This window comes from Coloeus monedula (genome assembly GCF_965178545.1).
Source record: "Coloeus monedula genome assembly, chromosome: 9".
NCBI classification, from domain to species: domain Eukaryota; kingdom Metazoa; phylum Chordata; class Aves; order Passeriformes; family Corvidae; genus Coloeus; species Coloeus monedula.
The window spans coordinates 10,813,127-10,840,728 of record NC_138789.1 but is presented as its reverse complement, the minus strand read 5'-3'; the positions used below and the strand labels follow the sequence as shown (position 1 = coordinate 10,840,728).

The 27,602-nt window shown below is 38.3% G+C and overlaps 1 protein-coding gene across 1 annotated transcript in view; it reads right to left on the bottom strand.

Moving 5' to 3' along the window:
• The window catches only part of VAV3 (vav guanine nucleotide exchange factor 3), a gene marked incomplete at both ends in the record, with an annotated part of 150,443 nt that overhangs the window by 112,036 nt on the left and 10,805 nt on the right, over positions 1 to 27,602 (bottom strand). The window contains one exon of the mRNA XM_082286879.1: positions 9,846 to 9,962. Within this exon, the coding sequence (XP_082143005.1) occupies positions 9,846 to 9,962 (117 nt within the window). The remainder of the gene's footprint in view (positions 1 to 9,845; positions 9,963 to 27,602) is intronic.

Below are 27,602 nucleotides of genomic sequence, written 5' to 3'. Positions count from 1 at the left end.
TCATACAGTACAACTATTCCCTAAGGCTCTTCACAGGCTGGTATAGAGACCCATGCTGGCCTATTCACAGTTTTAAACTCTAACTGGGTGAAACTTCAGGTCTTATTTGCTTGTAGATGTTAGCAGTACCTGAAGTCTGCCATTTAATTTCACTTTTGCTAATAATTTTATTTGCCAATACTTTCATTTCTTCTGTAATACTTTCTACTTAGCGGTTGTCATTATTTACAACTGTTTCTAAACACATTGCCAAGTTTATCAGCTAATATATTCATCATAAAACTTTACACTGAATGATTTAGTTATTGAATGGCTGGTTTGAAAATTAAATCCTCAGTGTTCAACTAGAAATGTTTCCCCTTCAAAATCTCATGAAGAAAGCCATGAAAATACAAACAACCTGTTCAATAGAACTTTTCCAAATAAATCTCATTCCATGCAAAGTTAACATTTAAGACTGAAAACCTAAAATCCCACATTTCTGCTATAACATGTTTTGATGAGAAGAAAAAGCCATGTCCCCAAATATGCTCAGTGTTTGCACAGAAAGATGCATTAATTTTTCGAGCAACATAATCTTTGTGATCTAATCGAATAAAACACAAGCTTTTCAGATTTGTAGATAAATACATTGGAATACACTCTTCTGACATATTTTTCCATTACCCATCTATTCAAGTATGCATGCTTTCCAAAGGCATGTGCAGCTGACACTTACTCATAACACGGTTGTGTCAGAATTAAGAACCAGAAAACATAATTCTTGATTAGCAGACCCTTCTCTATCCTTGTCACCACCTCTAACACAGTTTGCAAACATTTCTCATTAATTCATACTATTTATTTCCTTTTTCTTAAATACTCAAAGAGTGTTTCCTGCTGCAAACCATTCACTGCAGCTTTCGCTTTCTACTGAAATTGGACAGAAAAAGCAGTGAATTAATCTACAATAAACCTAACTACCACAGCATTCTTCAGGTTAAACAAACCCTGAGCTTTTGATACTTACAAAGAAACAAGCAGCAGCTACTGAACTTTTCACTCACGTACATTCCTGCTTTCCATAGAACTCCCAGCCATACAGAGCTGAAGGCAGTCTTCCCCTTGCCTGCAGGAAGAGGGGGATCTCTACAAACTGAGAAGAAAAATCATGGCCTGCCTGGCTTTCTCCCAGCATAGGAACAGCTCCCAGGTGTGGCCCAGCACATCATTAGCAGCTCCTCTTGGAGAAAGCTCACACAAGCCTAACTCCTCAGAGGAAATCGAAACACTGCCTAGGTGATGGTTGAAACCACATCTCCCTAGCTGGCAATTTGTGCCTCTGAAGTAGAGTTCAAGAGTAGCGCAATCACTCTGGTGGAGGTTTAGCACAGACACCCTTCAATCACGTTTTAAACTCATTATATAGAAGAGATGGGGGGAAAGGTCGAGGGGAGAGGGGAGGGTTAGGAGGCGTCTTTCAGAACTTCACATCATTCCCAGGGGAAAAAAAAAAGGAAGCAAAAACCAAACTTAGCAAGTGTACTTAGTAATTCTCTAACTTTTTCCTACTAGAATGGAGCAATGAAAGTAATACAATTTATTCTTTTATAACTATGCATAACAATATATCAAGCCAATTGAACTGCTGTTGTCATCATTAATGGACACAACAAAAGACATTTGGCAAGCAACATGGGGACTGATAAATATTTCAAGTTGTTCGGTTCTTAATACCATTTTCATTTGTTTTCGCTTCTTTGCCGCCTTATCTTTGATTTTTATCAAGATACAGTCAGCTAAGGTTCAAAGTGAACTGCAGGAAACAACAAGAAAAGCAGGTAAGAGTGCAAAACCGTATTCTAGGTAATTCATAGTGCTGTTTGGGTCAGCCTCTTGCTCAGACAAAAAGCCAGGCACAGAGGAACCACACAGAACACTAGGAAAGAACAGTTTACCAGTACACCATAGTAATTAAGCTAAGCTTGATGTAATCAAGACCCTTCAAGGATAAACCAATAAGAAACTGAACGCCTTTTATTTAGGTCCTGCAGAAAATAATTTCACATTTAAATTGGGTGCCCACTTTACTACTACTTTTGAATAAGCATCCTACTGTATCTTGAACATGACCTTCTTATTTCAAGACAGACAAAAAAATGTTTCCTACAATTCTCTGGCGGTGAACAATTTCACTGTCACAGAAAAAAATACACAAACCTCTTCAAAGTGGATATGAACTTCTTCTGCAAGTCACTCATTTATTACTTTTTGGTTTTATTTGTAGTTTATATTATTATTATTTAGACCAATATTTGCAAATTCAGGAAGTCGGGGTTTAGACGTCAGTTTCCCCACCTTTTGGTTACTGAAATGCTTGTATTACAAGCACTGCAGGGAATTAATAAGGTTTAAAAACATTTGTATAAACAAATGTGTGAGAAGACTAAGTCCTAAACCTAGTTAGAACTATACATGCTTCAACTCCCCTCTTCCTCAAAAACTTCTTTCACCTCGAAAGGAAATGCACACTACCAGAAATCAATGTTATGATTTTAGTGTCCCCAAGATAGGTCAATCAGATACAGATAACATTTGGACAAGATCATCTTAAGAACAAAGAAACAAGTACAGAAACTCAGCTTTATTTTCTCATATTAACAGTTTCTTGTTAACCTTGGCTTTCTAACTGATAACATTTGCAGAAAAACTGAACAGAACCACATTATAGAAGAACAAAAATATCCCAAGCACTCCCTTGGATAATCATTTTTCATTAATGATCAAACATTTGTGGCGTTGTCACGGGTTCGGTTTGTAACCGGGCGGAAACACCAATTTAGTGTAGTGGTTTGGTCCAAAATACTCATTACTGTTTATCTGCTGTGAGATACGAATTAGGAGAAATGCAAAGCAGGCACCAAACTTGAAAGAATATAAAGAAGTTTATTAACAGACCTAAAAGAGGGAAAAAAAATTATACCACCTTCAGAACTCTCCTCCTCCCCCCACCTTCCTCCCTTCTCCCACTGACAATGTGAAAAAACAACCCTTAAGATGTTCAGTCTGTTTACCACTTCCATAATAACCTTGTTTAGTCCATTTAGAAAGAGAAGTCTCTTCTTGCTCATGCTATGAAAACATTATCACAACGAGACAGCCGCCCACTTCCAAATATTGTTCAGTCCATTTAGGAAGAGGAGTCTCTGCCTGCGTGCGAGTCCTTTCCCCCCGACTTGCAGCTTTTCCCGCAACTGCTTTCGAGGGTCCGCTCTTGAAGTTTCTTGGGGTACAATTTTAAGGCTGAGCCGTTCAGAAACAAAAACAGAGGCCCTTCTCCTTCCCTGGGAGCAAAGGGTCTTCATCATCTTCATCGTTAAGACTATCTCTGGGAGCATCTCTAGGAACTGAGGTTTTCTCCTTTCTCGTTTGGAGCAAAAGTCCTCATCTGGTTCATCTCTAGGGACTGAGGTTTTCTCCTTTCCCATTTGGAGCAAAAGTCCTCATCGCTTCCATCTCTCCCTGTCCAAACTTCTCATGAAATTACAGCTGCGTCAGCATCTGCCTATCTCAGCACAGGTGCTTTTGCCTACGAGTTGAACACTCCACCCCCCATATCTTCATGAAATTACAACAGGATACTCTGATATATCATAGCTTCACAACAGAATTTCAGCTTTAAGCATCTCCTCTCTCTCTTCCCTCAGGTTTCAGCTCTTCACAGCAGTAAAAGGGTTAATCTCACCTCGGCCTTGCAGCTTTGCAGCTGGAATGTTGAATTTTTCTTATCGAAGTGGAGGGGGGGGAGAGCCGAGCCGCTCCGGCTGCCCACGGCAAGGCAGTGGGGGGGGTTCCACGGCTGGAACAGGTCCATGGCTCCAGGATGGCCGTGGCCTGGCCCAGCCTGGCCCAAGCAGGGCCTGGCCGGGCCCGCTGGCCCCCACACGGGGCCTGCAGCCACCTGTGCCAGCACCGGAAACGAGAGAGAGCTTGGAGGGGGAGTTTGCCTATTCTTAAATGTGGATCACAGAGGTGGTCACAACTTTAAGTGGCTCAGAGAATTGTCCATATTCAAACTGGCCAGCTGATAGGTTCTATCAGTTCCCAGAGGAAACTGTAAGCACCCCTTAGCAAGGACGTCCCTTCCGGGACTATGCTTGCTAACCTATGACAGGCGTGTTCAACACTTTGTTACGTGGTCAAACCCAAACATTATTGTTACCCTTTTCACCAATTGGAAGCAAACTTTATAACTTGAAAAGTTATAACAGACCTGAAAGAAATTCATAAAAATCCATTTTGAAAGACCAGTGAGGCATACTCTCACTAGTATTCTCTCACTAAAACATTCAAGACCATAATCCTGAAATATTCAGGCCATATGCTCATGCAGAAGGCTATAAGCTCTTGCTAATGGTTTTAGGTTTACTGAAGTTATATTCCCAGAAATTTGTAGACTACTTGGCAATGACCACTGCAACACAGTGTTACAATTAAAGACACTAAATTTGTCTAGCATTGGTGATGGTTTCCCTGGTCACATCATGGCAAACCATTCCTGCAAGTTTTCAGAGACTTCCAAAAAAGGTGGTTCATAAGCTATACCTACTCACCCCACTTCTTCACCCACCTCAATGCTTTGCCCAAAACTGTGATTTATGTCCTTTGGAGCTGAAGTGATTTTTTTACTATTTAAGGGATGCTTTTAGGGAGGCTACTGTGTTTGACTTTTATATAACTCTATACAAACAGCAGTGATAACAAACAAACAAGGTCCCCACATGCCAAGCATTTCAGCAGTTTTGCAACAGGCTAGTATTTTCTTACTCATTTTGTCCAAAGCATCTCCATGGAGAAGAAAACTGAAACCTGTCCATATCTTCTGTTTCTTCACTCTTCCACATACACAAGAGGGGAAGTTCAAGTGTCATTCATCCCAAACCAGTCCATCCTACTGAAATGCTACTCCCAAAAACAATTGTACAGCTAGATTCTTGACCAAACATTTAAGCTCTTTTTTTAAGTTTATTTTACAACTAAAAGAGCTTAGACAATGAAGATACATAGCTCTACTTTTAATGATAGGCTTGTTTTTATCAGTTCAATCTTTCTTCATTTTAATATCTTTACAGAAATACACTATAATGTTTTGGCATGTTCCCCCATGCTCTGTAGTTTTGATATGACTTTATGAGTGCAAAGTGATCATATTTTGCTCTATTATCCCAGTGATTAAATTCAGCTAATAAAACATGAAACAACTGCAGATAATCTCAACTGTTTCAGTTTTATTGAAGATTTTTTAGACACTTTTCCTCCTCTCTTTTCCTAGAAGGGTATATAATTTTTCATAACTGTTACTTCTTCTTGTGTTGATTTTGGTGTGTGTATCTCATGCACATCTGTCCAATCTTCCTGGAATCCATTAAACCTGAGGGAATACTAACACACCAGGATTTTCAACGTCAACATGACTTTCTCCTGCATCATTACCCAAATTTCATTTGTAGTAAGGCAGTGACTACAATGACCACAAACTATGTGACTCAAGTATATGCAACTCAGTATTTTCACATCAGTTGCTTGCTTTTACATAAACCAGCCTTTTAAGTGCCACCAGAGAGTAAGCTACACCAGACATTATGTTATATGCTTTTAAACAATTAGGTACTTACTTCATTGGTGCTACTTGATATTTGATCTCCTTGTCTTTTTAAAATCACAATTGAATATTGTACATTATTTCGAGACATCTAATGTAGGATCCCTACAGGGGGCGGGGGGGGGGGGGTGTCTATTGCTATGTTCCTATTAGATCAGTTATATATCACAAAAACACTCCATGCTCAGTTACATGTTCTTTAGAAAATTTAAAAGCAGAGCACACATAGGGCTTTTCTGACGCTATCTGGAGACCATTTTGCCCTCACAGGACCCCAAACACAGCTCTCTGAGGCATCTATTGACACCAACAGACACCAGAACTCATCCTCAGATTCCCATTTCTGCAACACATTAGCTACAAGCTTCCTTCAGAGAATAGGGATAGCAACAATTTGTTGTGGCGCACCAAGCAGCAAAGTCTGCTGTTGGAGTGCACAGGGCTCAGAGCTGAAAGAACAAGTACCAACAGTATTTGCTTATTCTGGCACACAGGTAGAAAGGAAGAACCTGACAACCCTGCGGTAGTGAAAAATGACTCTCCAGCATGGAATTCATAATGAAAACATTGTCTGGCACCTCCAGTGCGTGGGAGAGCATTTCATGCTCTGTCAGGAACTTAATTCAGCAACAATGAAATTTACTGATAGAAAGGTGAATGAGTGGGAATGGATGCATACCATAGAACTCCAAGAAAATCAAGCTATATACAGTTTTAAAAAGCAAGATATAAAGAACCTTCCTATTCCTGTGTAATGTAGCCCCTCATTTTTTCAACCACAGTCAGTCTAAAAATAAGAAACTCTGTGCTGTTTTATTTGGAACAGAAGAAGACTTATCTTGTAACAGCTAATATCAATATTCATACAGAATGTACACATTAAACAAACTCATGAGATTACCTGTTTCAATTTTTTAACCTATTCTTTAGCTATTTACATGTTGTTATTTCAGCTTCACCTCTGATTCCCATCCACTCCACATACACCCTTCTTTTTCTCTAATCACTGAGAGATCAAAGTCTCTGCAAAGTGGAGCACAAAGTTCAAGTCAAATTTTCATACGTTCTGTCAAAGCATCTGGAAACAGCTCATTTACCCCTAATTATTTAGTGCAAGTTTCACCATTACAACAAACATTTTTTAACCAGTATTTCACGAGGCTCTTAAAATTCTTATGACTATATTGGCAGGATACAGCTGCTACTTCCACAATGCTCTGGGTTTGTCTGCCATTTTCTTTGAAGAGTTGAAAAATATCAGAATATTTTAAAAAAATGCAGTTGCCCTCACCAGCTCTCTCACCTTATTTTTCCCCTTCAACCTTACTTCCTTGAAGGCATATTGTTCATTTACAGCTGACACATTTCTCCTATTCCCTCCACTAGAATGTTTAAATAGTCACTGAACTCTGTCATACTAAACAAAACATTCCATCTTAAAGTGACAAATTCAGTAGTAATTTCTTATAACTTAAACTGAAACATTTAAAAGTAACAGATAAGTTTTATGGAGCCACCTCAGCAACACTTTATTTATCTCTCACCACTAATAAAGACTCGCCAGCTTCTGACATCTGAAGACAGCTTCCAGTACATTCAAATGCGTAAAAGGTTGTAGGTAATGAACAGACTCATCACATCACCTATTTGAGCAACGGTTTGCAAAACAGTGCTTTTAAATCATACTCCTCTTTGTTTGCACCTGTGACCATTTTAAGATCATTCATATTTTGTACACATTTAGAGAGAGCAGTTCAAAGAATTCCTTTAGAAATGGCAGGATGACTTGGTTGCAGTAGCAGGAAAAATCTGTAGCACTATTTTTTTGGCCTTTTGAATACATACAACTTCTGTTCAACGAAGCTGGAGATGCATAGCTGTATTGCAGTTGTTATTCACAGGAAAATATAATGAAGGGGAAAGTTGAAAAGCAAAGAACAACTTGAAGAAGATACATTTTCCTATTCTCACCACTGTTACTAACAATCAGAATTTCCAAAGTAGTAAGTACATTATCAGATAGGCAATTGAAATCTCATGCCACTTTGAGATATTTTCTGCTAACTGTACAAACTACACACTTAAAGGCACACAAGTAACTTAGCATACCTTTTCTTTACTTGCAATTTTATTAATTTTAATACAGTTGCCATTTTTCCCTCCACCTCCATAGATGGCCTGAAGTTCACAGCCCCTTTCAGAAGCTCACTATGTGCTCATTTGCACAGTCTATAAAACATAGCCCAGCCCTTCTGAATACAGTCTATTCCAAGCTCCACTCGTGCATGGCAAGTTTCCACACAAGCACCCAATGGAAACAGCTGAACAGCAGAGCCATCAAGCACCTAGAAGCTGCCCAACACAGTTATTGCAAGGACTGCACAGCCTTGTTCAATTCAGCATCTCCACCTCAGCACGAGCAGCTGCTCCCACGCACAGCAGCACCTCTCAAATTTGTCACTGCATTTTCACCTCATAGCTTTCCAAGAAAGGTGACCTAGACTAGAGAAGTCATTACTTGTATGCACTAAAACTGAAAAATCAGTGCCAGGGGATAATTAGTCTATTTGTGCTATATTGTGGCAGCAAACCGGAAAAAAATCCACATCTCCACATCCAAATTGACTTTGGAAAGAGAAATTAAATACTAAGTATTGTGGATGGAATACAGTATTTCTTTTAACCAGTTTTTCTACTTACATAAAATAATATTCCAAAATAAATTCTGTTAAAATTGCATATCAAGAGTACCAGAAACACATTTTTGGGTTAAATTCACCATTAATTCAGAACTTGTTTACTGGGTATTCAATTATGTGGGAATAATAATTTGCACTACAAAATCTTTCTTCAAAACTAGATTGTGTTAAAAACAGGACATGTTGACGTGGCAGAAAATAAGAAACTTTCTGCAAGTAATTAGAGCACACAATACGAAAAAATTTCTATGCATTAGGCAAAGTAATCAAAGATTTGAATCAAGCACTGAGATATCTGACTTAAATACCTTAAATAAGACATTGTTAGTGCACACAAAGAAATAAAACCCAACAATTTTAAATTCCTCCACTACTTGCACAATCAAGACAAAAACAAATCTCATTTTTAATGAGCCAAACATGTATAAAAGGACCACATTTTAACAAAACCTTTGTCTTAAATATGATTTATGAGGACAAGATGTTCAACAAAACTGAAGAACAAGTGTGATTACCAGGTTATCTAATTTAATGCTCAAAAGACTTAAAACCAGACAAAAGATTGAGAAAAATAATCTTAATGATTATCACTGAGCCATTTCAAACAATCGTACTGCAGCCCAGATTCATTCTTGCACTCTTACGTCATCTTTACCACTACACCTACTTATAAAAAGAGCAGTGCATAAAAATCAGATAGTAAAATTATGATCTCTAAAAAAGCCAATAATGCTTAAGATATACTAAATTTGAATAAATAACTATTTTTAGTGCTACTTAGGTAATTTTTAGACATTTTCCTGTGAAATTAGGGTAACGATACTATGACTCAAAAGCAGAAACTGAAGTTGAACTAAACACAGGTTGGCAATGACAGATCAAACATATGTAGGAGGCTGAACAACAGACTGGAAAAAGCTTTATATGTAAAATAAGTAGTTATAGACTTCCAAAACATACTGTAAATATACTGTGCAAATTAGAATAGTCAAATTAACCAATTATAGCTGTGTCTGAGCTTTACAGCAGGTTAGGAAAAAAACAACTAACTGTCAAAAACAAGTTTTACAAGGGCAAATTATCTGGCTGAATTTCAAGCACCTGAGAATGAAGAAACATGTTCTGTGCCACATGGTCTCACAACGTACAGGCCCAGGGTTTCCGAACCTACACAACTTACGCCAAAGTGATTTCACCTGACAGCACTCCCCCAGAGTTTGTTATCTTCTTCCATTTCATTTACCTTTAACTCAGCATCTTTCAAACCATTTATCTTGGCTTTTCACATGCTTAGAATTTTCCTGCCAAGTATTTTTCTCTGCCCTTTATTAGCCCCTCCAATACAAACCTAATTTTTCTGCTCTCTTAATTCTTCCCCACTACCTTTTCAAAATGAATGCTCATCCATTAGTCACAACTTCTATACCACAGCTACCAGAAAAGTCTTCTATACTCAAGCAGCAGAACACAGGTATTACTTGAGATATAATCAAGAGGATCCTTACCTTTCCAAAATCTCTCACATCAAACAAATCAAATGCTTCAAAAAGTTCACTTTTCTTCATTCCAAATATTTCACAACATGCCGAAAGAAAAGTCCTTATATTCTTCAAGCAGAGAAACTAGGGGAAGAAGACAGAAATGCTAAGTGTCAAGTGAGTAAATTAGCAATATATGTGCTCACTTGGTCACAAACACCATATAATTCACCAATACATTTGTAAATCAGCACTTCCACAATGCTGTGATCCTCCACTGGTCCTAATTCAGCCATAAAAGCTCTCTTCAGACTCAAAAGCATTAACCAAATTCTGAGTAGACACTTTGTGAACAGAAACTATTGTCTCTCTTTTTACATAAACAGACATGACAATATGTTACTAGATACGTAATAGTCTAAATACACACTTACTTTTCAGCTCCCTACAGGTAGCACAGAACAAAACAGATAAGTTACCTTAATAAAATGGTATTATTAATATGTGGAAGTTATTATCCATACATAAATCAAGCATTTCACTGCTAGATTCTAGTTTGAATGTTTAATGAATGCATGTGCACTGTTTTCACACACTAAAGACTTTACGAATACATATTCTCCATCTGGTGTACAGGAGCAGATGAAGCTTGCAGTGAAGTCATTTAAATTTACCTAGCAGAGATTTAAGATCCTCAGACCACCTTGATTTCTGTACTAAATCAAAGGCCATTTCCTTTTAAGTTATCCACATGCATCAGTGATCATCTGAGTCTGAAAAAGAATAAAGCCTCTGCCACAATTATCTCCTTAAAAGGCTTTTAATGCATTTTCCTGTGGATTATTTTGTTTGCCAGACCTTATCAGGCCAAAAGGCAGTAACTATCAAGAGCATTGGTAACTTCAGAGGGGTAGCTAAAAAGGGCAATATGCATTCTTGATGATGATTAGCACCGTTAGGTACTAGCACCTTGTGATGGCATCAGCTTCATAAAGATGCTATTGTAGTCTTTTGAGCCACAGTTCAAAAGAAAATACAATATTTATAAGCAGCAGTATTTCAAAGGACCCCGCACCATGCTTTGAATATGCATGTTTAAAAGTACTGACACAGCAACTTAATATTACAACAGAGTTCTCTATGTTTTCGTGGATTCATGAGGATCACTCATATTTGGATGGATTATAGAATTGCTACATGTTACAACTTCCTGTTTTCATCAAAGCAGTATTTTTGATATTGGGTGTCACAGCCATATCAATTCAACAGACAGCCCTACTTCATGTCTTACACAGCTCTAACCAGTGAGGCACAGAAAAAGCAGAGCACCTGATAGACCAGATTTACAGCAAGGGCACACATATGAAAGCACTGATTCAACGAGAGATACTACAAGAGCAGACAGCTCCAGTAGATGGTTGTGGACATCAGGACAGCCAACAAACTCATCAAAAAGCATCACAAAAGCCATCCCTGCACAACCCAAAGCTCCCAGGAAAGCACCTGTGACTGACCACAGCCTCATCAATAGTAAGGATTCACAGCTGTACCAGGTGGACCTGCAGCCTTCACCCTTTTCCCCCTTTCCAAAGAGCCTCTTCAGCACGTGCCTCCCAGCTCACATGGGGCACTCATCCCTCAGCCATGCACTGAGCTGCTCGAGGACAACACTGCATTTATGCCAGACTGCTTTTATGCCTAGTGGGATTTTAAGAATTAGTCTAGCTTGCTCGGTCAATGTTGCAAGCTTATCTAGTTTTGCAAAGATTATAAGTTTGAAGTCAAAATTGCAAGGTTAGAAGGCCAATGGATGTTCTACATATGTGCTTCTTCCTCCATCACGTTGGCAGAAAGAATCAGAAAATGAGCTGGTCTTTAAAAGAAGCTCTAAAAAGATAGCACATACAAAGCTATTGTTTTCTGCTATATTTTTCACCAGATTTTTTATTATTTTTCTTAAAAGCTATCAATGGCCACTAGGTTTGTCCAGTGCACAATACTGATTCAACTTGAATACCCATCTATTTTCTTACATCAAAATTCTCAAAACCACTGACGGATGTGATTCTCACTGGAAAATTCAGCTTCCTTTATGAAACCTAAGTTTTGAGTTTATATTAGTGCTGAAGTCTGACAGTGCAAAGAAAGCTTACAGCTGCATTAAATTGTTTACCTCTAAAGAGAGCAAGAAGTTAAGGAAGAGACAGGAGCTGTCATGAGCCTAAAATCTGACCTAGATTTGCTAAAGAGCATTTTAGCAAGTTGCATTTAGCTTCCTAATATAGCTAAAAGAACCATTTAATGGATCAGCAGTTATTCACAAACAAGATGTCCTCTCCCTTCTGCAAAATCTCTCCAACTATTCTTAACAGACGTCTCCTACAAACAAAGATAAAGATGGCAGCATTTTTCCAACAAGATTTATTGGTTACTTCAAATTTCTTTAAATTTGGAGGCAGTTTTCTGGCATCAGCATTTTGTTTAAATTATCATTACTATGAAATATATCTGAGCAGATTAGAAAGCATATTACAAGAAATTACAAGCCCACGTGTTTTAAAGGAAATGTTGAAGCACCTGCACTCTAAGTAGTAAATTAAATTCTTCGGAATATTCTAACAGACCAAAGAAGAATCTAATCCCCCTGTCTTCCCCTGCCCCCCCCCCTTTTTTTTAATACCACTTCATTAATTTAACATGTATCATTATGTTAAACAGGTTTGACCCAATTATAATCTAATATAAAATAACCATTTAACACATGACATGTCTTGTAGGCTCTAGAAACCACATGGTAAGCATTTGTCAAATCCACCTGCAATTGAGATGGGACCACATCATCACTGAGTGTGTGCCAGGCAGTGCCTTCAGCAGAATAGGTATCCTGACATTACAGTCAAACCCCCTGCGAGTTCAAAGACTGCTTAGTGAGTTTTAGTTGGCCATATAATGATTCAGTATCCATCCGTTTTCTGTTGGAAAATGAAAATGAAATTCTTACTGCTAACTGTTAGGCTAACCACAGCAGCTACAAGAATAAAGCTGTGAAATTACTAAAACTAAAAGTATGTTCATATTTAAATGAATTCATTTTGTAGTACAGTGTATGAGAAAAAAAATTTTAAAACCCTTGTTACATGCTGCTCATGTTTCAGAAAAGTTGATTATATAACCCAGAAAAGTTTCAGAATTATCTCCAAAATTTTATAGTGCAGTCTTCTAAAGAAACAGTTTCCCTCATTGAAAACAAAGATTTTTATCGCTGCGGTTACTGTATGAAGAAGTACAAATTAGTAAGAGAAGCCTCCAAATTAAAAAAGAGCATACTGGTAAAATCTAGGAAGTTCTAAAAAAGACAACCCTCCTCACTGGCAGTAAGAAAAAGGCACCAACAGTCTGCAGTCTCTCATTAGTAAGTACGGTCCTCAGGATATTTGGAAACCTACTGCATTATTGTGTTTCTTTTGAAAAAGAAAACATTATAGTTCAGGACACCACAAGAGAGATCATTAGAGCAGTTGGGTACTCAGTTTTCAGAGGATGCAAGGAGGGCTAAACCTTACTCAAAGTCTCTCTTCCACAGGAAACACTGTCTTTCAGCACAAGAACTGGTTTCTCTTCATAAAAAAAAATAACATAACTTTAAAACATTCCCTTGGAATAGTTAATGATGCACTTTGTCACTCCTTTTTTAACTACATTATTATATCAGGAGACAGCAATCCAGAATTCTCAGTACACAGATCAGTAAAATATTGCTGTAGGTCGTATAAGCCATGAGCCTAAAAAAGTTAACACTAGTGAAAAATACAACTTCGCTCGCTCATCTGCTCATGCCATGAGAGGAGTTTACATCCAGAGACAGATGGACAGAAATCACAACCCATCCCCGTTCTGTGATTCTGTGACTGGGGCTCAGGAGTCTGAAAACAGTTTTCAATCTTAACACCTATAGATTATGAAGACATTTCTAAAGCATCCTAATGTTTCACAGCGTAAGAAGTCACACTGCTACAAACCCATAATGTAGCCATTGTCAGAGCTGCTGAAATGGTAAAACTCCTGTGATAAACCACTGTGGTTTTGTGGAATAGATTAGAATTCTAGTGGCCTCGGGTCCATTCTGCACTGAATTTAATTTTGCAAGAGGCACTATCACAACATTTATTGAAATGACAAGCAACTTTGAAAACAAAGTATGTCAACCACCTTTAAAAAAGCAGGTGTGGTTCATATAATTGGGCCTGTATTTGTCTGAACTTTAAACACAGGACAGTGGGCAAATCAAATTATACCAGGTTCCACAGAAATAGTATGCTGTTTTCTACCACAATATTTGCCACTTCACACAAAAACATTCATTTGAGGCTTTTTCCACACACAACATGGTTATGTGCACTGACAGAAATGCATAGAAATATTTCACAAAGGGTACTGAATAGACACGACTAATTAGGTACTAAAAGCACAGGCAGAGCTGAAGCTGCCCACAGGGAAGAAGGATTTCTCTAACCAGACCTTTAATGAAGTGAAAGATGAAATGCAAAAGAAAAAAGAAAAAAAAATCATAAAACCTCTATTCACATAATCTAAGATATATTTCTCAAAAAAGGTATTTTGGCACTGAGGTACTTCAATGGAATAAAGGTCTGTTTGGTACAGACCATAATATTCAGTACCTAGATGTATCCTTTGTACTAAAAGCACTTCTACAGGCGCTCAGAAACCAACACAAAGAGCTCTGAAGATCAAATTGTGCCACAAGACATTTAATGAAATTCCAACATAGCAACACCAGTCAGGCAAGTGAAAACTGAAAGGCCAAGAAATGACAAGTACTCAGGAAAGAGAGTTCTAATTCACTTTTTTTATCATTTTAATTACCAATAGTGGGAAGGGGGGAAAAAAACTATTTGTATTTATTTCAACTTCCACCTCCTTTTTATTATGATGACTGAGTCACAAGCACAGATATTTAGTTACAAGTCTGAGAAGCTGGCAGTTCCCTTGTGCCTGGGTCAGACATCCATACTGCATTCAGACAAACTAGGAACACACTGAAGCTTGAGTTATCTAAGACAGTCTAAACAGATGCTAGGCTGTAAGGGGTATTAAAACCAAACTGGATCCCGGACACTCAATGGGGAATACCCATCCCTTCATCACTGCACTTCGCTGGCTTTTTTGCCTTTTGTGTTCCCAGCCCCACACAGACTTCAGGAGGCTGCCAATAACTGCATGAGGACTGAGGCTGGTTGCTCCTACCCACCATCATGCAGAAGCTACGATAAAAGAGTAAAAACCTAGAAAAAGGATTCTACTTAGCCCACTGCCCACTAAATCCACTTTATCTCCTGTGGAAAAAATAAGACATGTCGATCATGGAAAGTCCTGAAATTTTCCCCTCCTATTCCTCCTCTAAATGGCACCACTTTATAAACGACACAGCTGCAGCTATTTGCCTTTGCCTTGTCTTTAAAGAGCCTTATATGCAAGCCTTGTTTTACATTACAGCAAGCATGTTATGGCAAAAAAAGTTGAGGAAAGGCCAGACTTTCAAAACAAGTATATAAAAGAAGCAATGAGAGGAGCAAATCTGGCTTCACTTCACACATCTCAGAAGGTACAAAAGCTTAGTTTTTTTAATTTGTGAAATACTGCTGTTACATACAAGGAAGCGCATACAGGTTCGTGAATATGTGAGATTTTTCTACTGGTTATTTGTGGTCTTAGAAAAGCAGAATTATACAAGAATAGAAGTCAGAAGACTAGAAGAGGCAATCATTGCCATAACACTTATATGCTCTTTCTATACCCCCAGTGCTTACTGCAAAACACGAGCTCCTGACCTTTCCTATCTGTTCCTGGAATGCTGACGAGAACAGATTAGCTGCAAATCTCTCATTTTTATTTCCACTCTGTTCCTGGGAATGTATGAAAAATTGAAAATACTGCACTTACACTTGTTAACAAGAGGAGAAATATGAAAATTTTCATAATGGATTTAACTGGAAGAATTGCTTTTATACATTCTGTCACCAAGCCTGGTAAGCGCAAGTGATTTCAGTGAAAGAAAGCACCAAAACAGAAGAACTTGTCTCCTCAAAATTTCCTTCACAAAGTTGATTAATGCCCTGAGGGTTGCAGATTTTGGCTTCTCACTTGTTTCGGCATTTGTTGCAACAACTGTGTTAATAGGAACAGCATAAATTTCATACCAATGCTATTGAAATCCTGCTGAGTCCAAATTTGAGAGAGATTCCAGAACTGGCTACTGTGAGCAAACAGCTCCATGACCTCTAGTCACCGAGTCAAGATCCTGTGACCACAGCATAGGTACACACCAGCAAGACCAAAATTGCACCTTGAACCTACACACATAAAAGAGCAACAGCAACTAGAGATACAGACCCATGGGTTTCATCAGCTCCTACACAGTGTGCGCACATAGGAAACTTCCAGCTTCCTTAAAATTCTTTCAGCCACATCCAATACAGGGAGAAAATTAGGTACTTAGAGATACAGCTGCTCATATATCATAACCTCCTTTCCATAAGCTAGGCTGGACAGTTCCCCAACACATCCCATCTTTGACAGAACAGTCCCAAAAGGAAGGTTACCAAAATAGGAGCACATTATACTTCTATTAGATGTCACAATATTTTTAATTTTTTTTTTTTTTTTTTTTTTTTTTTTTTTTTTTTTTTTTACTCTCTGTATGTTAATTAACACCAGATTACTAGATAATCAAAGCCCCATTGTGGTACTGACAGAATTATACAGTCAGGGTTAACAATCCAACACAGAAATCATTCCTGGCTCCTTCACAGATTTCAGCAGCCAAAGTACATTAGATTAGTTCTGCTCTGCCAAAAGGAGTAATTATCACTATATGCACTAAAAAATAGCTGTAAGGATTTGTAAGTGAATGAAGAATGGACCCACTGATGAAGTCTTAATTCAATATCTATTAATGTCTGTTCATAAGCCAGCAAGAGAGAAAAAAGTAATATCAGACTCAGGAACGGCATTTGTAACATTTTTCTTGTTCATGTGTGTGCAGCTTTTCTTGGAAAAATCTTTAAAGCCAGAGTCTTACTAAGTGAAGGTAAAAGGGCCATAAGGAATTTTCAAGACTAAGTCAACACAAGAGGATGAATGCTCCTATTTTCAATAGGCAAATGGAAGCTACCAGGCAAATAAGCATTATTCTTTTTCTCACTCTTAGATAAAAATCTATTAACTTGCAAATTACATTTTAAAAAAGAAACTAATGCACACAGGAAGAACGCGTCACTCACATCAAAGGAATTCAGTTCTACGTTCTGCATTTGCCCTCTTGTTCTGCAAAGCACCTCAGTCATTCAGAAGATCAGTATTTCTAAAGCTCTAAGCAGAAGCAAACCAGGCAAATGGTAAATACCTCCTAAACTTTGCTCTCAAAAAGCCACAAAGCAGGTAAACTAATAAACATGGAGGGGACACCACACTGAGCTCTTTGTACAGTTGCTTAAGGTGCTGGTGCCATTACATAACTGAAGAATTTTACTAGGAAATGTGCTGTGCAAAGAACAGCAGACACTCCTTAATTCATAGGACTAAGGAACAGCTAGAGAGACCTGTAGTGTTATTACCTTTCTAGATGTGGGCAGTCTTTGAAGGCCTACACAACAAAAGATGCTGTATGAACTATAAAACATATTAAATTCCTCTGAACCACTGCTAACACTGTATGAATATTAATAGCATGTTCTTTATTTGCTCAGTTAATGTAGTAATTAAATATTCATAGGAAAGCTCTTAAAATTCCTAACTGACTACTATTCAATTGTGTCTATTGCATTTTGGCTTGAGTATGAAGCTTTGTTTATGTACATTTGCTCTTCTCTGTGCTTCAGAGAAAGAAAATGGAAATTGAAACTTGAAAAAAAAAAAAAAGCTGAGGAAGCACAAAGGATGCTCCACTTCTATTAACAGTGATATGGAGTGAATAGAGGGCAGGGAAAAAAGTTCAGGATTTGCTATGCATTACTGACTCTCTCCTTGGCATTACAGCACTGGTTGAGCAAGTGAGGGCAAAGAAGCATTGAAATTCTCTGGGTCCCTGAAGTCAAGTGCTCCCACAAGCCATGAAACTGGCAATACATGGGAATACTTAGACCATTAAGCCCTGACTACAGGAATTCCCTAAGCGTAATTGGCAAGAGACTGCTACCCCCAAGGGGTGGGAGAACTCAGGACAGCACCCTGTTGCAAAGGGCAGTTTTTAGAGTAGCCCATTGTTCCCCACTAGCAAAACTTAATTTATTCTGCAGTACCTGCAGTAACAGCAACTGGAACACAGTCTTAAGCATGCAAAGCACAAAGAGATTAGCTAGGGAGTTCCTGTGCTTAGCTACCTTTTCAAATAACTAGCCCTATCTGTCTTATATCCCAAGGCTGCATCTCTAAAATGTCTTGCTCTAAAGATCTCGGTGTTTCACAAGCTAATGCAAAAAGAAGGAAGACAAAGGGAACATGGAAAATAGTCCTAAGAAGAACATGAATAGGAGGAAGACAGCAACAAGGAAATGAAAAGAGGACCCCAGGAAAAGGAACATGAAAGGGACAGACACACTAAAACAGAAGTTGAAAAAAGAAAATCAAAATAGACTAAAAGAGAGAGAGATCCAAGGGCAAAGAGCACTGCAATAATAAAATACTTGACTCACTAATGATTACACTGTGTGAGACATGAAATAAAAGTCAAACACAAGAAAATGATGTGTTAAAATTCTGGTGTTAAAATGCTCCAGGCTAAACTGTTTATGAAACTGCCATTTAAAGTAAGACAGTAGTCACTGTGCCTGCCATAAGGTGTATTTACAATTGTGACATGGAAAACTGCTTCTGCAAATGGCAAAATGTGAAGGACAGTGATTTCCTACTTGGATGTATTGTCATTGCTCCCAACACAAGCTTTCTAGTCACGTATATTTCAACTTAGTTGATGAAATATTAGCAGTTGTCAGAAACCTCAAAACCTAGACCTACCTAAAGTATTTAAACTTATTGCAGGGCAGGGGGGAACCCTAAAGCCTCCAGATTAACTGATATATTTAAACATCAAAAGGAATGGAAAGCCTCAAACAAATTAGCTCTCAACGCTTTTACAGTCAGAAAACAAAAATTACATCCACACTGAAACCATGAAAAACCTTACAGCAGCAGTATAATGCACAGATCTTCACATCTGTGCAAAAGAACACCCAGCACATCTGTTCTATATTGTTAGCTTGGCACACTAAAAAGCTGCTTCCATTGTATCTTGATATCTTTTATTCATGACTCTGCTTGGTTTTTACCAAGTCTCTAACATTAGTGCAATAACATGAGAAGATCTTACTTTCCCTACACCTGTGCAAGGGAAATTAATTTGGGGGTGTAAGGAGCCCTGTGAAGGTGTAACAAAGGGCTGCCTCATAGGCTAAAGGCACAGAATTCACCTGAGGGATCCACACCTGACTTCACCTCCATTACAGAAACACCCTCCCTTTCACTTATTTCTACCCTACACCTAAAAGTAAGCACCACTGAATTCACCATCTGAACTGGATCTCCTTTGTGAATAACTTGTGGCTGTAGTGTCCCGAACACAGGCCCTACAAGCCAGACCTGGACCTCGACTATGTAATCCCTTAACAAACACCTACAATGTGGGTTCAAGAGCATTTTTAAGTCAGCATATACTAACTTGTTCTTTTGTAAACACTTAAAAAGTTTTGAAAGCTGTCAGCACTGAAACCTGCATGGAAATTCAACACAACTGGGGAGGGGAGGGGGGGGGGCTAATGACCTACACAGGGTTGTCAATTCCTGTTAAAGGTGAGCCTAACCCAAATAACTACTATGCTTTTCCATTTCTTACCAGCAGATACAGATCATGTACTAGGTCTTTGATTTCCAAGAGAAAGGAACAATATTCTTATTAACAGTCATTAGTGTTAACAGGCATGATTCATTAAATACTTTTAATGTTTTCTGGAATTGCATATATGTATTCTTTTCCAAACTCTTATGGTCATGGAATAAATTCCTAGCAAGACTTTAAGGATGCAATTACATCTCTCTACAAATTGCCCAGTATGAATCTGACTGTCCTCTAGTTACCTATTTTAAAAATCCACTGTTCTATTTTTGCTGGTGTGTCACTTCAGGTTTGCAGTTTATTAGACCATGCTCTCCGTGGCAAGGACAGGGGCTCCCAATATATTCAGAGAATACTTCTCAAGGATTGCAAGTCAAATAAGTAGAACAAGTAAGTCCAAAAGCCCAAATCACAAACCAGTGGGAATAGCCATGAATGAAAAACAAACTCCAAAAGTAAATCTGCAGGATTGGAGGCAAAAATTCAGTTGTATAGTGTACCAACTGCATTTTTACACCTTGTGTAAAGGCTTCTTCTCTGGAGCTTCAACATATGCACCTGCCACCAAATGTCATCCTTCCTGCACTGAGTACCATACAGTTGGCATCTCAAAAGTTGCATTTCCATTGGACACCCCCTCTGTTTCTACACTGGAAAGGACAGCACGTAATTTTCTCTTTTCTCAGGCCTCTTAGTCTTCCCCTGTATTGCCTCTTGTGAAAAGCTGACAAATTCTTCTTTTTCTATTGTTTGTTTAATACCATCAGAAACCTCCACTGCCCTTCTCTGAACTTTTCTCATTTTATTACATCCTTTTTAAAACAGGAGACCACAACTACAGAATACTGGAGTACTGTGGCTTATGCAGCAGACTGCAATGGCATAATGAGCCATAATGCGTAACAGCATAATGAATGCTTGCGGCACAAAACAAGCTTCTGCACATGCATTTTGCAAAATCCCCTGGCTGCTACATCCTCCACAGCTATCTATGAGAACAGATTACTGTTCTGAAGAATCTGGTCTGGATGTCGATGATGAGATAGTGAAGTAGATGAAACTGTGGTTTGATCCACAGCTGCAATTCCTGTGATAAATAAGACACAAAAACATTAAGAGTTCTCAACTTCCAAAAATTCTGAGAGAAAAGGCAGTTAAAATACAAATCTAAAAATGTACAGACTAACATCTTTTTACCCACAACTGTTTTCCACTGTGTCACTCTGAAATCCAGCCAGTGTTAGGTAAACTGCACTTCATTTCTTCAGAACATGTAACTTTCCTAATTAAGGGATTCAAGGGAAGTATCTGTATAATGCAAGAATTGGTAAGTTTTAGACCCTTAATTTACGCCACCAACTTAAAAATCAGATGAATCTTTGTGAAGCTGCAGTAGGTCTCCTTCCTTAAGAAGGCTGACAGTGAAAGAAAGGTTAAGCTGACATAAAGCATTCCAGTTGTACACCATCGTAGGCACTTGCAGTCTAAAAGGCTGCATTCACTCCAAGCTGTCTGCCACAATGAAACACATCATTGAAGGCAACACAAATTAGTGAGGGAGATGTGTCAAAATTGCATAAATACTTACTTCCACTAGTATGAATTAACAGCTGTGATCATCTCAGCAGAGGCAAGTATGTGGATGCTCAGAGAAATTCAACTGTCACCTCTTATACATGGCCCATTTCATGCGACAGCTAAATCATACTGATACTTTGTCTCACAATAATAGTTGAGGTAGATCAAGAAATGGTCCAAAACTCCATTTCAAAGGCTGTCAATTTGGCATCTCGCAAAGTAAAACACAATCATGAGCATGGTCTCATGAGAATGAAGGAGATTTATGAAAATATGAAAAGAAAAAAAATTAAAATCCTAGAACATGAGTATTTATTGATAGCCTAAAATAATCAAATTGTGAATAAACAAATACTCTGAAACCTGAGCAGCAGAGTATAATTTAGCATTATCTGGACTCTTAGTCTGCTGAGCAATTTGATGCAGTACAATCAGGGTTTTAAATGGAGTATGTGAGCACCAGTGAGAAGTATGCATTACTGCACCATACTGTGTGCTGAGTCTTGAGATACTAATATCATATTTTTCTACAATCCAATTGAGAAAACTGCTCTTAAGTAACTGTAACATAGATGGTTTTTTCAAACGGCTCATTAGAAAAAACATGAAGGCAGGTTCAGTAAAGAACCCAACATAATTGTTAAAAGATCTGTTCCTCAGTCTTCAGCAGGTAAAGTACATGGCAGACCATAAAAGACCACACAGGAAAGCTGCCTTTTCAGCAAGAGAGCAGCACGAAGCCCAAGATGCAGAGCAAGCTTAACGTCTCCACTGAGCCTCAAGCCTCAGATGCCACAATAACTAAGCCCTTCAGCAGTGCAAAAAGCAACCAACCAGCCTTACTAGCAGAAGCTTTACTGTTATTGTATCCTGGCAGCTCCTGCAATATAGACTACAAAAGTCATGGGGAGCTGATGGAGCCCAAGAGCAGCTGTTCAGAGCACGGGGCAGAAGGAGACGTCACACACACGAGAGCCCCACTTCCATAACCACCCGGAGCACTCTGCCACCACCAATGCCTTGTCAAGTACAAGTATCTTGCCACCAGACATTTCCACTCTCTCGCTACAGAATCACCTTGGGAAAAGAACTACAGAATACTGCACGAAAATAATAATTCTAATTATTAAAGTACAATGTGCTTCGAGTTTTGGCACATTATTCCAAGTGTTCATAGATGATGAACTGTGTTAAGGATCATTTTAGAGTGAAGAACTCATCCCAGTCTTTATGCTACTGACTCACAGCTGAATAACTTCAGAACAACACTGCACATATATTGGTGACCTCACGAAAAGCAAGTTTACTGAAGCACTTTAAAAACACCTGTAAAAAGATATTCCTCATCCCTGAAAGAAGGGCTGTGTAAATGATTGCTATTAGTTCCATGCTCGTATTTTCAGATCTCTTAAATTTACAAGAAACATACACAACAGTGCCAGAAAAACTAGTCTACCAAGGAGATCTGAGAACCATTAACTTGGGAAGCCCTCAATCAGTGCTCTGCTGGTCTTCTGAACTTAGTGAAGAGAGCTGGATCCTGTTTTAGTCATAAAATTAATCTTATTAAAATCTAAGGTGGTCATGCATGTAGAACAACTTAATATTTCGTACTTTAGCAGCTGTGTGTGATAGCACAACACAATTTAAGCTGGTTGTATAAATACATCCCTGACATCTTACAAGTAGTATCATCAACAACATTAAGTTTAAAAAGGCACACCAAAATGACAGCAAGATACTGGCTATTTACACAAATCTACATAAAAATCAACAGTCATTCTTGTCATGGCTAGAAATTTCATCATTAGCAGTAACCCATAACTGGTTTTGGCACTGATGCATACATAAAGGAAAACATACAACCTAACATAGGGACCATGAAAGCATCTGCCTACGAGATGTAGGCAAATATTTTTTTAAATCTATTATACAAAAGAACACATACAAAAGCAATACAAGCAGCTGCTGTAACATACTTCAGGCCTCTGAACAAGCATCAGCTTATGAATTGCCTCACAGAACACCACTTCAACACAAATGGTTCCTTAAGTGGTTTTTTTTAAATAACATATTGAATGCAAACATTGGAGCTAAGCTGTAAGAATGTCTAGGAAGCCTAAATTTTGTCTAGAAAACCTAGTTTTATTTCTAGTTTTGTTTAGTATTGTTTTGTTCTACAGACTATTCATCTAAATAAAATGAAATCCAAATAAAACACAGTATGATCCTGGACTAGTTACTATCTTCTAAAAGGCATAATATCTTATTGAGACAAGATTAGACAGAATAACAAAATCAATATATATGCAATTTGAAACTGGGAATTTATAACAATGACAGATCTTCCTCTGCCTCTCTATGGAGATGGTTCTCAGCATTGCAAAAGTAACAATAGTGGTTTTCAGAAAAATGGACACAACAATACTGCAAGGCTGATTCTTGCCTTTAAGTCAGATAAGCAGAATAGCAGCATGGAGTCCAGTAGCAGAAGATAAACTTGTTTGATTTGTTGAAAGATGATAATTTAGTGTGAACAACTAGACAGAAAAAATATTCAGCAACAGCCTTTTAATAGATCAGAATAAGTGAGGTTATGTGAAACAAGGGCAGGAGAGTAATTAGGCAAAACAATTAGAATAGACCCTTCTAACTGATTTTCTGACTATATGATTCAGGAAGTATTTGTATTCAGATCCTATTCACTTTTTTCAGAAACAAGCATTTTTCTATTTGTGACAATAACATGCCATTTGTCAATACATGTTCTTAAAAAAAAAAAAACAGAAATCAGTATACAGTAAGTACTTGACCTAGTCAGTCTAATTATTTAATTCTTGCACTGCTCATTTATTTCTAAACGAAACCACAAGAGCAGCTATGGTGGGTATTTTCTTTAGCAAGGACTGGAAACTCACAAGTTTGTGACTCATTGTTCCGCAGCTGAAAACAGCTGTGCCACATACAACTGACTGAACTGATCCTCTGAACATGACTCACGGTTCTACCAAAATCTGTCGATTTTTGTCAATCTGCTACCAGCAAGAGGCCACCGCATCAGGACACAAACACCTCCATACAAATTCCCGGAAACTCTCCCACAGCCTCTCTGCTCAAGTCTTCCCACCTGCTTCAGGAGTCTCCTCAGGGCAGAAAGGGGCAGCAGTGGCACTGGAGGAGACACAAGGTATCCAGACGTCTGCTAAAGCCTGTTAGGTGTACACCCTGCCATCAATAAACACCACAACCTGAAGTTTGTACAAATCTGCTCTCTGTAATTCACAGTGATTTAAGGATGGCAGAGGGAGCAATAAATTGGTTCAAATGACATTCCCTTTTCAGTATCAGTATGCCTTGCCACTCAAGGGTATTTCTGATTAATTTTTTTGACAGTTGCAGAGAACTAGCAAAAAGTAAATTGCCCCATTTTCGTATTTGTCAAAATAAGTCAAGTTACTCTCTGCTAAATGTGGTCATTTCTTGTATGCAATAGAGGACACTGAAGAACATGTGTAGGAAATCCAAGGACCTCCTAACAGACAATATGGAAATCACTTCTTTTTGTCAATGACTACTGTTGTGAAAACTTAGAAGTTTTTATTTTTTTTAAAAAAAAAAAAAGCATACCCATTTCAAAGCCAGTTGAGGGGGAGAAAAAACCCACCACACACAAATTGTTCAGCCATCATGTGTCCTTTCAGTGAAATCTGTAGCCACTCAAGATCTCTAGTTTATTTTCCACTTGGGACACTAATAATTGGTAAGTAAATACTGAGAAATTGTAAAGGTTGGAAAAGAATATGACTAAATTAGAGTAGAACAAATTTTAAAAGGAATTTCCCTAGTTAAAAATCATTCTCACAATTATAAACAGTGAATAAAGTTAAAGGAAGCATAAAAGAGCAGGCTAGACTTTACAATGAGAACTTTCATGAGGAAAGCATGATAGAAAACTAAGCAAAAGCCACTTCCTCACAGCAGCGTATTTCAGTTCTGAAAGGGTATCTGTGGCAAATTATTCACAAGTTATGAAAGATCCAATATCAAAGTAAAAAAAAAAATCACTGACCCAGATTAAGATCCAATACTAAAGTAAAAAAATCATTGACCTGGATTAAGATCCAATACTAAAGTAAAAAAATCACTGACCTGGATTAAGCTCTCATCAGTATCTCAGCATGAAACAAATACTGCAAAGCTACTCTAGTACTTCAAAGAACATGAAACCATAACATCAGCAAGCATAAAGGGATGAGCTTCACAATAATTATTCTTCAGATGCATGTTCTCCATTAAACTGAGAAACTGCATGAAAAAATTTTCATTTAGTTCCATGAGAACCTTTAAAAAAATAACTCACAAATGGTAATATTGAACGGCTTCAGCCTCAAGCAGAGAAATAATGTGAACAAACCAAGACAAAAGGTGCAAATTTACAGAACAGTCACTGGCCACTGATGCCTTGACCTTCCTGAGCTTTTGCTGACAGCACATCCACTTCCATGGAATAACCAGCTGGGCATCACCCCCTTCTGTGCCTGCAACTTCTATGAATTATACCAGGGCTATGAACACTATGTCCATCCACAGAGAGCAAGCAAGCAAAACTGCAGAAACCTGAAGAAACAAACTATTTGCTATCAAGGTAAGCCATCAGGGACATCACTGTGTAGAGAACGCTTGTATCTCACAATACAGATACTCAGTGTAGTGGCTGTTTCACTTGGAGTGTTAATGGTCTTCTCACCTCCAGTCTAGGGAGCAGAAATAAAATTATCATGTCTATCAGCCTTTGATAAGGGAGTGGAATTCACTGGAAAAAAGATACAGAAACCACTGAGCCTGATGTCCAACATGAAGGAGAAGCAGGATGAACGTACTGGCTAGCAGGACTGGCTATTTCTGCCTTGCAAGCAACATTGAAAATCAATCTGGGAAGTAGTTAAAAATAAGTACCATTCCCATCATCCCCACCTGCTCCGTCAGGACACAACCACAGAATAATATTGCTTAAGCACTGGCATGGTGGCACAAACATCCAAAGGCTGGTGGCAAGGGCAGGAATCAAGTAACGCTGCCTTTGAAAAGAGCAAGTTTCCAGTCTGATTCACCCTGCAGGCTGCCAGCACTAGGTTTTATCCTCATCACTCCACCAGAGTGATCTGCTTTATCACCTGGAGCAAAGCATCAAAACAGTTTTGGGGACACCCTCACATATGTTGCAAACCTCTGACTGCAACAGGGAGGTGGCAGAAATTTTTGAAATAATGACTCATTTACTAGAAGTAGTCATTGAAAAGCAGTTTAAAACAGCCCAGCATGAGATTGCTGGTCAAGCACTGTCCGGTCCTTTGAATCCTATTTTCACTGGTCCTAAAAGCATAACTTCCACCAGAGCCTTCATGCCCAACACATCCATGCAGCTTCCGGAGGAGACGTGCTCTTATCCATGTAGGAAACAGATTTCAGACAATCTGCAGAGGGATGAAGCCAACAGGAACAGTGAAGACAACAGGGCAGTGGAAACAGTTGAAAGGAAGAAAGAGCATCAGGAAAGAAGGGAAAGAGGAAACAGATGCACTGGCAGGAGAAGAAAATACAAGTGGGAGGGGAAGGCAAATGTAGAAGGCGAAATTAATACAGACCAGTTTGAGAGAGCACAAGTACAACCAAACTGCAGAACAGATGAGTCAAAACGAGTGAGAATTATAAACAAGGGAGGTGAAATTATAATAATAAAAAAAAACCCAACCAAACCTGTCACAGCAGTACTTCTTATTAATCACAGAGCAGTCTGGGTTTCTGATAGGTGAGATCAAGACTCACCTAGGTGAGTCAAGGTAGAAAAATGTGAGAAACAGAGAAGATTGAAAAAAGCTTGTCACTACCAAACCTGTCAGGAAAATAAAATATTCTACAGAAACCCTAACATTTTAAATTCTGCTGCTCTTTCAAAACAAGATGAAAGGTATTTTAAGTTCATTAAACTTTAACATTACTTTATTGAAACACTGATTTTGAGGTCAAACTCTAATACTCTTCAGCACAAAACAGGAAAAGCTGAATACTACCCCATTTCTTTTCCAAATAGTTTTAAGAACATCTTCCAAGAATGGCATTCCTGCAAAACCTTTTGAGGGCTAATTTTCCTGCTGAACTGCTTCACCACAGATTTTAGATTAGACACAACATTAGATGAAATCACTCATTCCTCACTGGAATTAAAAGATCCATCACTTAGGAGTTATTTCCAAACCTAAACATTTAGTAAAACGCATTTTGGGCCACAAATTCGAACA